At 40.5% G+C, this 15,696-nt stretch overlaps 1 protein-coding gene across 7 annotated transcripts in view; it reads right to left on the minus strand.

Annotated features, from left to right (window-relative positions):
• akap9 (A kinase (PRKA) anchor protein 9) overlaps positions 1-15,696 on the minus strand; it is a 124,685-nt gene that overhangs the window by 15,751 nt on the left and 93,238 nt on the right. For 6 of the 7 annotated variants that reach the window (XM_062047632.1, XM_062047634.1, XM_062047629.1 and 3 more), the window contains 9 exons: positions 10,084-10,260; positions 5,983-6,087; positions 5,713-5,865; positions 4,116-4,202; positions 1,857-2,828; positions 1,647-1,781; positions 1,524-1,568; positions 167-301; positions 38-79 (listed from right to left, as the gene is read on the minus strand). In XM_062047632.1, coding sequence (XP_061903616.1) covers positions 38-79; positions 167-301; positions 1,524-1,568; positions 1,647-1,781; positions 1,857-2,828; positions 4,116-4,202; positions 5,713-5,865; positions 5,983-6,087; positions 10,084-10,260 — 1,851 coding nt within the window. The remainder of the gene's footprint in view (positions 1-37; positions 80-166; positions 302-1,523; positions 1,569-1,646; positions 1,782-1,856; positions 2,829-4,115; positions 4,203-5,712; positions 5,866-5,982; positions 6,088-10,083; positions 10,261-15,696) is intronic. The other variant, XM_062047635.1, reaches the window with a different exon arrangement.

Raw genomic sequence — 15,696 nt, forward strand, 5'->3', positions numbered from 1 at the left:
AAGAACAAAAACAACATGTAAGCTGCTTTCTGCTTACTTTGAATTCTTCTTTAAGTTGACTGATGGTCAGTTCACGCTCCTTTAAGATAACATAAAAGAAAGGTTGATGATGATGATGATTGATCTAGCTTTGTTTTTATCTTGTTTTAAAAGTGAGATTTAATACCTGCAGCAGCTCTTGCAGCTTCTCCAAGCTTTCCTTGCAGCTGTTCAGCTCCTCTTTGGCGAGCGCCGCCTCATTCTGACTCATTATTAACTCTCCTTGAAGCGCTTGCATCTCTTCATCTCCTTGAGAAGACACCTGAAGTGCCAACAGGGACGCAGCAGACATTAATAACTAGGCTTTGTGTGGCCTTATTAAACAGCATTTTGTTTGTGGCAACATTTTGTTTTTTTATTAATGTTTATTTTGTATTATTATTAACAATATTATTAGACTCCTGAAGGGCACCCAGCCCACCCTAAACCTAACGGCACCTCTTGACACACCGACACTCAGTATTTACCTGCACTAAAAAAACTAATTATTGATTTGTTTTTGGTTGAAAATAACTTTCTAAAAACACATGTAAAAACCCTTAAGAAGTATTTTAATGCAGCGAGTAATGTCGCCAAGATTTTGTATGGAAAAAAACGTAAAGGTTGTAGACTTTTTAAACATGGGATTAACATTACGCTTTTGGTTTACGAACTTTAAGATTGTGCCAAATATGCTCTGGTGTGAACTCATTCATTTATTTTGTGTCCCGCTAGCAGCAGTTTTGTCCTTGCTCATAGTGAAGAGATTGAATGAGCTATGCTTTGTACCACAGCAAGATTTTAATTGTGATGAGAAATACTTTTCTCGAAAAAAATGCTAAAGCGGACTTATTTCACAGTGGTGGAGAAGACTACCTCTCGTTCAGCGTGCCTCTTATAAGAGAGCGCGCGCGCACACGCGCGCACACGCACGCACGCACGCACGCACGCACGAACCAATTAAATTGGTAAATCGAGGTTCCCCTTGTATTGGTATTATGTGATTGTAAATCCGGTCCATCCTGCATGTAAACACTCCCATCAATCCATTATTGTAACGTGCATTCTACGCACATACCAGTCTTCCCAACAACAACCCGGAAACATAGTCGATGGCACACTCCATGATCAGAAAGCCCACAATAAATACATGTTTATGTCTTTGTTTCATCAATAATGTTTTTCATCAAGCATTCGAACCAGTGGTGCCATTAGGTCTTTTTAGGAGGGCTGAAGCCTCCCTAAAATATCAAATAAACCCCCATAATTATGTGCTGTTGTTTTATATTTTGGTGGTGGTGTTTACTAAATAAACAGTTCATATAAAGTGTGTATATATATATGTAACTGACTGACATCAATGAAATAAAAAAATCTTCACATCTTAACAAAACCGAGGCTATGATCATGTGACCCCCTTGGTGGTTGTGGCCCTGAAAAACCGCATAAAGTGTTTTATGTACTGATGGTCAGGCTGTTCGGAATGTCCATCAAGTATACAGTACCTTTTGAAGTTGGTCCTTCAGTCTGTCTACCGCTTCTGTTTTTTCCTTAAAGAAAGAGACGAGCAACAAAGTCTGAAAAAACCTCTTCACTTGCTCTTAGAGAAGGTTTGGATCTTCACATACTTTTAGCTCCTCCTGGAGGTTGCTGCATTGCTCGCTGTAGTTGTCCAGCTGCTCTTTGGTGTCCAAGGCTTCTTCTCTTGCCTTCTTCAACTCTTGGAGCAGCTCAGACGCAGGTAGGTAGTCACCAGCTGAGGCCTAATTCAAAGAACCAGAAGGGTTTAAACTTCTCGTTAGACTTAAGTCAGATTTTGTAAGGTTTCACCCTCTTACCTCCATAGCTGGTGACGCCCTTGGAGGCGTCTTGACCTTCATTTGACTCAGCAGATCCATGAGCACCGCCAGCCTCTTCTCGTATTCCAACACGTCCTCTTCTGAGCTTGACAGCAGCTGCTTCTGGAGCTCCTGGTCTTTCTGGATCCCGCTGAGACTTGCCTCCAGCTCACAGAGCTTCTGTGTCAGGTGGACCACCTTGCCCCTTGGAGCTTGTCTAGCATGGACAGGCAGGCTGAGTTCCATTTGAGGGAGGCTAAAGTCGCCAAGACTGTGTGGGTGATGATCTTCTTTGGATGTTTGGAACTGCTGCTGCAAAACCTCCTGGCTGGCTTTGTTGACAAGCACAGCCGCCATTTTCTGCCTCAAATCTTCCTCCAGTGTGGACACTTTCAGTTGAAGATCATCTGCATGTTTTTGAGTTTGCTCCACAAGGAGGTGACAGCGGCTGATTTCAGTGTCTTTTTCACCCATGGAGTCCTCAAGCTCCTGAATGCGGAGACTGAGCTCCTTTATACTAGATGCTGCTCTTTGCTCCAGCGCTTGAACTTGGGCCTGGACCACTACAAAGCCTGCAGTTTTCTCTTCAAGTTCTGCTTCTGCGCTGTCACATTTCTCTCTTTGGGCCACTGCGCTCTCCTTTAAGACTTCATGTATCTCCAACAGCTTGCCATGCGCCATTTTGAGGGTATCAAACTCCTTGGAGGCCATGTCCATTTTCTGCTTTATTTCATCATATTCCTCCCTGCTTGGCGCACAGTCCTCACCATGGGGCCCAACATGGGCATCGTTTTCATCACCCGCATCCCGTTTCTGATCGATGTGGACCAGTTCCTGCTGGAGTTTGTCAATGACGGCATTCAGCTGGTCCACCTCGTCCTCGCTGTTGCTTCTTAGGCGTTCCTGCTCGCTCCGGAGGCAGTCCACCTGTGACTCCAAGTCCTTTATCAGCTCATCGCGCTCATCTAGTTCCTGAAAGCATGAAGAAGATATGAACTCATGATAATAAATAAAAATTAGGGATGTGCCGATTGCTGTTGGCTGATTTTCATGAAAAAGTATGGAATTGGTTAATACCTTTTAATGCCATTCAGAAACCCCCTCTGGCTGACACTGTTTTTATTTTTAGTCCCCTGATTGACAAGCGGCTAGCAGCTAAAGATGTGTCTCCATACACAGTGTGGAACCACTCCACTAAGTTAAAGTTAAAGTACCAATGATTGTCACGCACACACTAAGTGTGGTGAAATTTGTCCTCTGCATTTGACACATCCCCCTGTTCACCCCCTGGGAGGTGAGGGGAGCAGTGGGCAGCAGCCCGGGAATCATTTTTGGTGATTTAACCCCCAATTCCAACCCTTGATGCTGAGTGCCAAGCACTCTTTTTATAGTCTTCGGTATGACTCGGGGTTTGAACTCACAACCTACCGATCTCAGGGCGGACACTCTATAACAACTAGGCCACTGAGTAGGTGATAAGATAGGGTAAGATGATAATAACCTTCTCCATTACAGCATACAAACAACATTTCTTTGTATCTTAAGTCTCATTATCACTGGAGGACAAGGCTAGAAATGTTACAGGGGCAGGCATGCTAGTAGCCAAGCCAACTGCTAAGCTAGCTTTAAACAACGCAACGAAATAGTGCTTAGTTAAGTTTAAGCAGAAAGCAAGCAGCTATTAAGACGTAATTAACAAATAGACATATCAGTCGAGAGCAGTACTTCTTAATTATTGTCTGTTACTGTTAATGTTTTACTTCCGTTTAGTAATTGTGTACTATTGACTTTGTTTGTATCAAATAATTGTATGTAATAAAGAAGAATATAGAACTATATTAAATATTGTGTTGATAAACTATCAATAGCACTTACCATAAATAAATTGGTAATGGTATCTTACTCATTGATGATCGTTTCGGAATCGGCAGCATAAAACCCTAATCGGAACATCCCTAATAAAAATAACTTTAAGAAACAACCTTTGAGTCTCCAATATACAGTAACATTTTGTAATCAAAGTGATTTATTATTTGGATATTATTGGAAACTCAAGGGTTCAATAAGACACCAAAAACGGAATAAGTACTTACCAAGACAAACCAAAAATAAAATACACAAATGGAGCCACCGAAAATGGAAGTGAACAAGACCAACACAAAGTGACGCACAACCACGACGCTATGCACACACGAAATAGACTTGTATTTCCATTTCGTGTACGCATATAATATATTTACCGGTATACATATATTTTACCTTGTTGCCAGACGTTTTCTCCATGTGTTGGAGCTTAGTGATCTGTTCATTAAGATGTACTATTTCCCTGTCCTTCTCCTCCATCACCTTCAAGAGTCAAGAGATTATAACGTGATGGAATTAAAAGAGTCCATAATCGGCCTCATTTCTTTTGGCAAACTGGTGAAAATTCCCTAATATTGTCAAATCTTTACAATAACAATAAGGTATACAAGTTTTGAATTGCCGTGGGATGGATGTGATTAGGCTTTAAAAGGTCCCTTATTATGCAAAATTGACTTTTTATACTGGTGTTCGAGTGACATGTGTCCATAGAGTCTGTTTAAGAGCTTCAAACATTATGTAGGTCCTTTCTCATGGACATGACACTGCCTCAAACCCGTCCCTAGCTAGATAAGCTTGTTTTGGGGTAAAAGCCCCAAAGCAGGCTTTGCAACATCTCAAAATAAAGTTCAGAGCTCTGCTAATTACAGTATCTATCAGTCAGCAACAGAAGTGATTACACATTTGATCATCCTATTGAGCTAACCTAGCATGGTGTTGCTGTTTAAAATGTGCATGTAATGTTAACACGTAGCTATTTTAGTGTTGCTAACGTGTCCCCTGTCTCGTTGTTCTTTGTCACAGGTGTCAAAGGCAAGATCTGGCCTGCAACATCATTTTACATGCCCCCACGAAAGCCTGGAAATGTGCGTCATTACAGCACCTCTCTTTTTTGCTAAATGTATTTATTATTTCAATTTTGACAGAAAAATTGTACTGGATGCCATTGCATATCATCTGAACTTGAATGTTCTTTGATCGTGTACCAATACATTCCAAACATCATTTGTTGTTTTTTCAACTTGACTTATGATATCAAAGCAAATTATATATACATTTGCAAGTAAACAATATGATAAATGTATAGGCAATTGTGTAATAATATCATGAGGTGATTATACGTTTATCCATCCATCCATTTTCTACCGCTTGTCCCTTTCTCGTGGGAGAATGCAGCCTATCTCAGTTGCATTCGGGTGGTAGGCGGGGTACACCCTGGATAAGTCACCACCTCATTGCAGGGCCAACACAGATATTTATAAGTATTTACTGTTACAAGCGGCCATTTCAGCGAAAAACAAGTTTCACATGCCCGTTCTATGTGATATATGGCATCATATAAAGTCAAAAAACATCCTAGATTTGTATTATTATTATTTTTTACAAATATTGTGGAACCTCTGACACATATTTAAAATTGTAGAAAATGTGTATAATATGGGACCGTTAATGTTAGCCTCTGGTAGACATGGGAGACTTGTCAGTTAATAGACCTACTAATTTATTTCTTGACAACTAAGGAGTTTTCTATTCTTTGCAAATGGTTAGGCATCAATTAAAATAATTAAAATTATTTAATTAGATTAATTAATAATAATTAATAAGTATATGATTTAATATATTGTTTAATTAATTTAATTAATTATCGTTAATAATCTTTCATTTAAAAAAGGAGAATAAACTACAGCTAGTACAACACTAACCTAAAACATTTAACAGTATTTGTCAAAAACCAAGTTGGTAGTTATTGTCTTTGCAGAAGGTCAAAGGTTACCTGGAGCATGCGTTCCCTCGTTTCCAGGTACTGCTGTTGGCTGCTGATCTCCTTCTTCTGGATCTCCAGCTGCATGTGAAGCTGCTGCACCTCCTCGTTCTTGTTCTCCAGCTCCTCTCTGAACTGCTCCAGCTGCTCCTCCAGGTTACAGATCTGAGACGACAAGAGAAAAGGAAAGTCGCTGAAGTCGAAATTGGCGCCGTGAGATTCCACAAACTAATCGGATCTACAAGGAGAACGATAAAAGGTGCAGAGGGAACACTACTGTACCTCCTTCTCTTTTCGCTCCAACGCTTCTCTTTCAGTTTGCAACTGAGCCTCCAATGTGGTGTGCGTTGCGTTGGCGATGGATGTTTCGCTTCTATTTTGGTCATCCTTTGATACACAACAACAAAGCACATTAGTCTATTTTCTTATTTAACACACATGCAGGCTAATGAGAGATGTCAGACAGACAGGACTTTTCAACAGTATTAAGTTTGTTGGTGAGCAAGGGAGTGGTGGATCATCTTATTGGCGTAACTGGCCATGACGCAGCAACAAGCTGAGTGTGGATGCCATCTTCTAAATGGAGTTATAACGATGAACTGGATTCAGCCCGTTACAATGTGTTTATGAGTGAGGAGGGCATTACAGGAATGGCCTAGCTTTGATTATCCCACAATGGGAGAATTGTTTGGTTGCAGTGCAGATACAACACGTCTACAAAAAATAAAGTAAAAAACACATGAAAACTATAGGAAACATTAAAGAAGACAGAGCACATTAAAAAACATAAAAGGCCACAAAGCTAATGCAACCAGCAGCCACTTCAGCAACGCCATTAGTACATACGTAGAATATATACGTAGCCATCTGTCAAAAATAAATGAATGGTGGGCTGCCCCAGGCTAAATGGTGGCCCTAGGCAGAATTTGATTTGGAGGCCCACCCTACCCATTACAATTTGTTTCACACATTTTATTTATGTGAAACTATTCTGACTTTTTTAATCAAACTTTAATTTAATTTGATGCATGTTTTGTATAAAACTAAATTACTGGAAAAAAATTGGTCAATAATAGATTTTTTTAAGGCAAAATTACATTTTAACATACATTTATAAACCATCCAAAATAATTTCCGACTGGGATTTGAACACAATACCTCTGCCTGACAAAACAAGAACTTTTGCTGTGCAAAAAAGCCAGTATGGAATACTTTTGTGGTAACATTTCACATGAAGTGCCCCGTTAATCATTGACATTTCACATGCACTTCTTCATGCAAAACGGGCCCCCAGCCCCACCACTAATTGCGGGGCCACACGCAGCGGTCGTGTTCTGTCTATGGGGCTATTCTGTCTATATGGGAAACACTGCCGCATTAATAGCACCGCTGAGTTCAACGAAAACAGCAATAAAACAGGTGTAACATGCATGAGTTTCAAAAGCCAACACTTGAAAGCGCATGAGGTAAATAAAGCTGCGGGATGCTGACTAGTTACCCAGTGTGACATCAGCGGATATCCCCATATATGGTAGAAATTTACCCAAAGAGCTTTGTGTGAGTTCGCCATTGAGGAAGGAGCCTATTGACTGTAGTCAATAGGCTCCTTTTTCTCAATCCTCTTTTTGTGGAGCAGACTGCCTCGTACATGCACATACTGTACATCCTTCGCTGTTGCCATTTCTATTACAAAGTAGAATGTAGGTCTAACTTATATCTGTCAGTAGACTCGCTATAGAAGCGATAAAAACTGTAACATGACTGGTGCGGGGGAAAAAAACCTAGTCGAAGTGGAGCCACGTAAATAGGACTGCCTACGAAACAGCACGTCCTAAGAAGTCTTAAGAAGTATGCCGTGAGTAGTAGGTTTGTTGTTGTTGAAAGGAAAAGCAAATGTTGCGATACGTCTATGAAATTAATATGTTAGTCTATGATTAAAATGAGCAAAATACGTAATACAATATTACATGTTATTATAAATGTGCCTGTTACTACATTACATATATACTTACAGCTTGTAAATAAAACGTTGATGGAGGTGTTTAAATGTTTTATTGAGTGCTGTATAGGGTAAATAGAGCGACTCCCATTGGCTCTGTTAGCTGACTTTTGCTAATGTTTATTTGCGATTTAAATGCCTACTGAAACCCACTACTACCGACCACGCAGTCTGATAGTTTATATATCAATGATGAAATCTTAACATTGCAACACATGCCAATACGGCCGGGTTAACTTATAAAGTGCAATTTTAAATTTCCCGGGAAATATTCGGCTGAAAACTTCTCGGTATGATGACGTTTGCGCGTGATGTCACGGGTTGAAGCAGACATTTTGGAATAGCACGGTGGCCAGCTTAAGTCGTCTGTTTTCATCACATAATTCCACAGTATTCTGGACATCTGTGTTGGTGAATCTTTTGCAATTTGTTTAATGGACAATGAAGACAGCAAAGAAGAAAGCTGTAGGTGGGATCGGTGTATTAGCGGCTGGCTACAGCAACACAACCAGGAGGACTTTGAGTCGGATAGCAGACGCGCTATCCGACGCTAGCCGCCGACCGCACCGATGATAGGGTGAAGTCCTTCGTCGCGCCGTCGATCGCTGGAACGCAGGTGAGCACGGGTGGTGATGAGCAGATGAGGGCTGGCGTAGGTGGAGAGCTAATGTTTTTAGCATAGCTCTGTCGAGGTCCCGTAGCTAAATTAGCTTCAATGGCGTCATTAGCAACAGCATTGCTAGGCTTCGCCAGGCTGGACAGCATTAACCGTGTGGTTACAGGTCCAGGGTTTGGTTCGGTGTCTCCTGATAGTAGAAGTAAAAATAGTATTGTTGATCTTCTGTCTATCCTTCCAGTCAGGGGTTTATTTCTTCTGTTTCTATCCGCAGTTAAGCACGATGCTATCACGTTAGCTCCGAAGCTAAAGTGCTTCACCGATGTATTGTCGTGGAGATAAAAGTCACTGTGAATGTCCATTTCGCATTCTCGACTCTCATTTTCAAGAGGATATAGTATCCGAGGTGGTTTAAAATACAAATCTGTGATCCAAAATAGAAAAAGGAGAGAGTGTGGAATCCAATGAGCCAGCTTGTACCTAAGTTACGGTCAGACCGAAAAAAGGTGCGTCCTGCGCTGCACTCTAGTCCTTCACTCTCACGTTCCTCATCCACAAATCTTTCATTCTCGCTCAAATTAATGGGGTAATCGTCGCTTTCTCGGTCCGAATCGCTCTCGCTGCTGGTGTAAACAATGGGGAAATGTGAGGAGCATTTCAACCTGTGACGTCACGCTACTTCCGGTACAGGCAAGGCTTTTTTTATCAGCGACCAAAAGTTGCGAACTTTATCGTTGATGTTCTCTACTAAATCCTTTCAGCAAAAATATGGCAATATCGCGAAATGATCAAGTATGACACATAGAATGGATCTGCTATCCCCGTTTAAATAAGAAAATCTCATTTCAGTAGGCCTTTAAAAATCATAAAAAAAGAAAAACCTGTGTTCTTGTCTTACATAAAGATTGTGAATAATAGACAAAACTCCCCCCAAAAATCTTTAAATGGGCTGATTTCAACTTCCTCAAAGTTAGATTTGTAATCCAAAAATTATAGGAAGAAAACCATTGGCTAGCTTGTTACCATTAGTGGTTTAACAGAACATACATATTTTAAAGTGTCTATATTCTTCACAATTAGTAATTATATTGAATAAAAAAATGCACAAAAGCAGTCCCAAAGAAGCAACATACAATTTGGAGTCATGTTGTTGTTACAGTATGCGATGCTATACGTTTGATGATAGCCAAAATCAGCAAACTAATATTATTAGCTAACAACACACAAATCTATTGCGCGTGTTACGTGCTGACATAGTTTACGTCATTAGTGCTGAAACCCGTATGAGGCGTGATATTATGTTTAATACGGCCTCCAAGCATCTATGTAAAAGTTGCAAACAGCTCATTTACTGCTAATGTTTTTTGACATGACCCAACTTAGAAACCATGCACCCAGTGTCAATAGGAAGCTCGGCCGTAAAATTGAAAAGAGGCGTTTATGACTTATTGGAATAAGCGGGAGTCAATGTTTTTATTAGGGGCCTTTCCTAAAACGCTTTTTATACACCAATAGCAGCGCAACAGAGGCACTGGCTGACAATGGTTGCTAAGCATAGATCAGTGTCGTCATGACACCCCGACACATTGTTCTCTGGCTCTGTGAAGCCCCTCCCACCTCCTAAAGCGCCTCTAAATCATTCTCCATGCTCTAACACACACACAGACCTTCTACCATGCTGCACATCCACTACGCTTCCCACTCACTAGTCATCTCTGCTATCAATCTCTCTCTCTGTCTTTTATCACCCCCTGGCCCCTTTCCTAACCTTCTCCAGGGACTCGGCGCTGGTCAGCAGGGCCTGCTCCAGCTCGCGAATGCGGCTCTCCAGCCTGTCAATCTCCTGGTCGCGCTCTCCCAGCTCACGACGCAGCTGCTCGGAGCTGAGCAGCAGCTCACTGCACCAGTCTGCCTTCTCCTTAAGCTGACTGGTCAGATGCTCCACCTGGTAGTAGAACGCAAAGCAAGAGAAATAGAAAAGAGGGTCGTTTAAATACAATTGCTTACAGATACCGCTTGCTACAGTGTAGCCGGCACATACACATACACGCTAGCTGGGAGGTCAGCTGATCCACCTGAGAAAGGAAGGAGGGAGGGAGGGTGGAAAGAAGTGCAAGGAGCTACGTGGGGGAGAGAGAGCGTTCATTCAGGGCGACGAACTACACAGCAGTACATGAAGCAAGGGGACAGGTGATTGATCCACCGGTCAAAAAAAGGAAGAAGGTATCTCACAGGTAGGGAGCAGGGCTGTTAGGGTTGACAACACCAAAAAGAAGAATCCATAAAATTATTTAAAAAGTGATGTATGAAATGGATCTACAGAGCAGGTTGTTTAGTTAACTTAGGAGAAAACCCAACCAAGTGTCCTTGCATCAACCAGGACCTTATTGTTTGTACATTCTAGTTGAACAGACTTATCATTTAAATACTTAAATTCTATAAAAAAAAAAGATAAGAAATACATTTGAAAAATAAGAAATAAAATCCACAACAAATTTTCATAATTATTGTAGCAATACAAAACATGGACATTGTATAAAAATGACTTGCTTATGTAATTTTTGATGCTCATAATTCCTGGAGTTTGTGAAGGCATCTGTCCTTTGTGCATGATAAAAAGTGCTGTATTGTTGATGCAATTACTGGCTAGTGCTGCTAGCAGTGTTAAAAGGGATGTTTTTGACATGTTAGCTCAGTTTTGAATGGGCCCTATTATGCAAAACCAACTTTTTTTACCTATTGGTACCTGCTGTTGAGTAATTGGGATCTGTATAGGTCCCGACAATTTGAAATCTAACCGTGAAGGCATTGCGGCGATATTTATAAAACAATCTTGCCCTCCTTCATTCTTACGGAAAACGAGCCGTTTAGAATTTGCCCCATTGGTGCCGCCAGTGGATAACCCATATATGGTAGGGAATACCAAAGTGCTCTGCGGGAGTCCACCATTGTAGGCTGATGGTGTAGTCAATAAGCTCCTTCTTTTCCGCTATCCTCTGGTTGTGGGGAAAACTGGCTTGTACATGCATCCAATGCTGTTGCCATCTCTCATACAAAGTAGCATATAGTTCGAACTTAATCTGTCAGTACACTTGCTATGGAAGCGCAAAAAACGACAACAAAGATGACGGGGAGAAGACGTTGTCGAAGTGGAGGCATGTAAATAAGACCGCCCACAAAACGGCGCATACTGAAGAGTCGGTCAGAGAGCAGCCTGAAATTGGTCTGTAAAATCTAATCCATGCAAAAATTTGCCCAATGAACCACCATTACATGTTATGTAGACCACAAGAAAGTGTTTTAAAAGGTAGGGGGAAAAAATCATAATGATCCCTTTAAAAGAGCGTCAGCCTGTGTGCTTCTGTCAGGACGCTACATTAATTACAATACGTTACTTGCACGATATCGCCGCTAAAGCACTTGTTGCAGTTGGCTGAGTCTGCATTCATTTAGCAGCGAAATGAGGCACCGCTAGTAACCAGACAGAAAAAAGAAGCTATCATCGCTATTATGGAACGAGGTTTCGGTACCTATCCCTAGTTGTATGCAATATATGGCATCTATTATGTTGGACAAGTGCAGAGTTAGAGTGTGTATGTAAAAAGTGGATAAGTGCACACTAGCACATTTAGGAGACACACACTATGTCGGAGACACGTATGGACAAACGCAGCTCATTAGCATTAAAACGGCGTAGGACTCACTAAAAGTCTTAAAACTATATTTTGGAAATATTGTTGATGTTTACAGTGCAACAAAGAAAGGGGAAGAGAAAAAGACAAACATTTTCATGAGTTTGTAAGAGAAGGGTTGGGAATACTGTAATGCACTAGTAGGTCTCCAGTGGTGGTGGGAAAGGGAGGATGGCAAACAAGTGGTTCTACGTGTAGCTAGAAGCAGTACCTTTACGCTTACTTCGTCCCCCTGCAAAGGCCAAGGAGAGAGAAAAAGCAGGAAGAGATGAAGGAGCGGAGAGTGCATAGGCAAAAAGGGAGAGAGGTGACCCGCTTGAGGAGGAAGCACAGGAAGAAAAGAAGCACTTTCAGGTTTAAAAATAAGTAATAACTGCAGGAATGCGCCTGTGGAAATTAAATAAATTGTATTCTGATTAGTCTGTATGGTCAGTATGCCGAATTGTCATGAAATGAAATATACCTACCTAAACCAATACTCTAGGTGTGTGTAACTGTGTACCAAGTTCTTCACTTAGCACATTGCACTCATTTACCAAAGTTAAAATTTAATTTAAAAGTTTTAGCAGCTGTGAAGCACACGTGACTGACTGTTAAACATTAACTGGCTTGTTCAAGGGGACAAGAGTAGAAAGGGAATTATTTTTTGTCAAAATTAGGTACGCAACGATGATAGAATAATATTCTGAGTAATAATCATGGTTTTACGATTACCACAATTATTATGCATTGATAAATTTCACAAGAAAACATTTATAAAAACACAGACATTCCTTAACATTTTAAAGTAATATTTATTACAGTCGGTTATAACTGTGATTAAATCACATATAAAGAAAAAGTATAATTAATAACATACACATTAATTAATAATTATAATATTAGTAGAAGACTAAGGTTAACTTAATTTTTTTCCTTCAGGGGTCAAGTGTTATTGTCATCCATGCCTATAAATTCATTTCTAATCATCTATTTTATGCTGTGTTAATAATTGGAATGCACATAATTAGATCCCATTGTATAGCGTCTGATGTTATGTTAGTGATTTACACTTGCTCCATGAACTTACAATGCCAATAGTATATCAACACATACAGGAAGAATGAAGCTATCTAACATTAAATGGTCACTGAAAAAAAGCCATTGACAGGAGTACAAACCCCGTTTCCATATGAGTTGGGAAATTGTGTTAGATGTAAATATAAACGGAATACAATGATTTGCAAATCATTTTCAACCCATATTCAATTGAATGCACTACAAAGACAAGATATTTGATGTTCAAACTCATAAACTTTATTTTTTTTTTGCAAATAATAATTATCTTAGAATTTCATGGCTGCAACACGTGCCAAAGTAGTTGGGAAAGGGCATGTTCACCACTGTGTTACATGGCCTTTCCTTTTAACAACACTCAGTAAACGTTTGGGAACTGAGGAGACACATTTTTTAAGCTTCTCAAGTATAATTATTTCCCATTCTTGCTTGATGTACAGCTTAAGTTGTTCAACAGTCTGGGTGTCTCCGTTGTGGTATTTTAGGCTTCATAATGCGCCACACATTTTCAATGGGAGACAGGTCTGGACTACAGGCAGGCCAGTCTAGTACCCGCACTCTTTTACTATGAAGCCACGTTCATGTAACACGTGGCTTGGCATTGTCTTGCTGAAATAAGCAGGGGTGTCCATGGTAACGTTGCTTGGATGGCAACATATGTTGCTCCAAAACCTGTATGTACCTTTCAGCATTAATGGCGCCTTCACAGATGTGTAAGTTACCCATGTCTTGGGCACTAATACACCCCCATACCATCACAGATGCTGGCTTTTCAACTTTGCGCCTATTACAATCCGGAGGGTTCTTTTCCTCTTTGGTCCGGAGGATACGACGTCCACAATTTCCAAAAACAATTTGAAATGTGGACTCGTCAGACCACAGAACACTTTTCCACTTTGTATCAGTCCATCTTTGATGAGCTCAGACCCAGCGAAGCCGACTGTGTTTCTGGGTGTTGTTGATAAACGGTTTTCGCCTTGCATAGGAGAGTTTTAACTTGCACTTACAGATGTAGCGACCAACTGTAGTTACTGACAGTGGTTTTCTGAAGTGTTCCTGAGCCCATGTGGTGATATCCTTTACACACTGATGTCGCTTGTTGATGCAGTACAGCCTGAGGGATCGAAGGTCACGGGCTTAGCTGCTTACGTTCAGTGATTTCTCCAGATTCTCTGAACCCTTTGATGATATTACGGACCGTAGATGGTGAAATCCCTAAATTCCTTGCAATAGCTGGTTGAGAAAGGATTTTCTTAAACTGTTCAACAATTCGCTCACGCATTTGTTGACAAAGTGGTGACCCTTGCCCCATCCTTGTTTGTGAATGACTGAGCATTTCATGGAATCTACTTTTATACCCAATCATGGCACCCACCTGTTCCCAATTTGCCCGTTCACCTGTGGGATGTTCCAAATAAGTGTTTGATGAGCATTCCTCAACTTTATCAGTATTTATTGCCACCTTTCCCAACTTCTTTGTCACGTGTTGCTGGCATCAAATTCTAAAGTTAATGATTATTTGCACAAAAAAAAAAGTTAATCAGTTTGAACATCAAATATGTTGTTTTTGTAGCATATTCAACTGAATATGGGTTGAAAATGATTTGCAAATCATTGTATTCCGTTTATATTTACATCTAACACAATTCCCCAACTCATATGGAAACGGGGTTTGTACATGTTATGGTTTGTTCACACCGAACTGACTCAATGCTAGGCTACTGACTTTAAATGACACTTTTATATTTAACTACATTTTTCATGAAGTAACTTGCCACAAACATAATTGAACTGTCCTATTACATTTTACCTTTACTTTGGCATGTAAAGCTGCACCAAATTTGGATGTATTAAGAGTGTGAGCCATCGTCATTAATGACTCCCTGCTTATTTTGTAAATATTCAAAATGGTCCCGCATTGCCAACTTCAGCTTCTTTTTGAGTAAAAACAGTTTGCTGCTTTGTTATTCTACCACTTAGACCAACCTTATTGAGCCACAAGTGAAATTTTTTGACACACGGCTCAATTGTAAAACGATTGAAATCTCAGAAGATATTGCCATTTTCTGCCACTCTTTCAAGTGCACAACAAAATCATGTTGGTGCAATGCAGGCACAAAAAGTCCACAAAGAACAAGGCAAAACATACGGAAACAGGAGGGATATATCAAAGAACACAAAAGACATAGGAAACATTAGGTAGAAAGAGCTGATGCAACCTGCAGACACCACAGCGGTGCTATTTCTACGTACAACCACAAAAGCAAACAACTGCACCATGCGACAAAACAAACGACAAAACAAAAAACATTTAAGTTAATGTAGCATACTAGCGTGTGTCCTTGGGCAAGACACTTCACCCTTGCTCCTGATGGCTGCTGGTTAGCGCCTTGCATGGCAGCTCCCGCCATCAGTGTGTGAATGTGTGTGAATGGGTGAATGTGGAAATACTGTCAAAGCGCTTTGAGTACCTTGAAGGTAGAAAAGCGCTATACAAGTATAACCCATTTATCATTATTTATCTCTTGATAGGTGCGTGTAAACGTGTGTTTTTGTTCCATGCAGGTTGTGCCGAAAATAACCTACCATCATAATGTCTGTTTGTAGTGAGTTAGGAGGACTGAAACACACGG

The sequence above is a fragment of the Entelurus aequoreus genome, linkage group LG05 (genome assembly GCF_033978785.1).
Source record: "Entelurus aequoreus isolate RoL-2023_Sb linkage group LG05, RoL_Eaeq_v1.1, whole genome shotgun sequence".
Classification (NCBI taxonomy): domain Eukaryota; kingdom Metazoa; phylum Chordata; class Actinopteri; order Syngnathiformes; family Syngnathidae; genus Entelurus; species Entelurus aequoreus.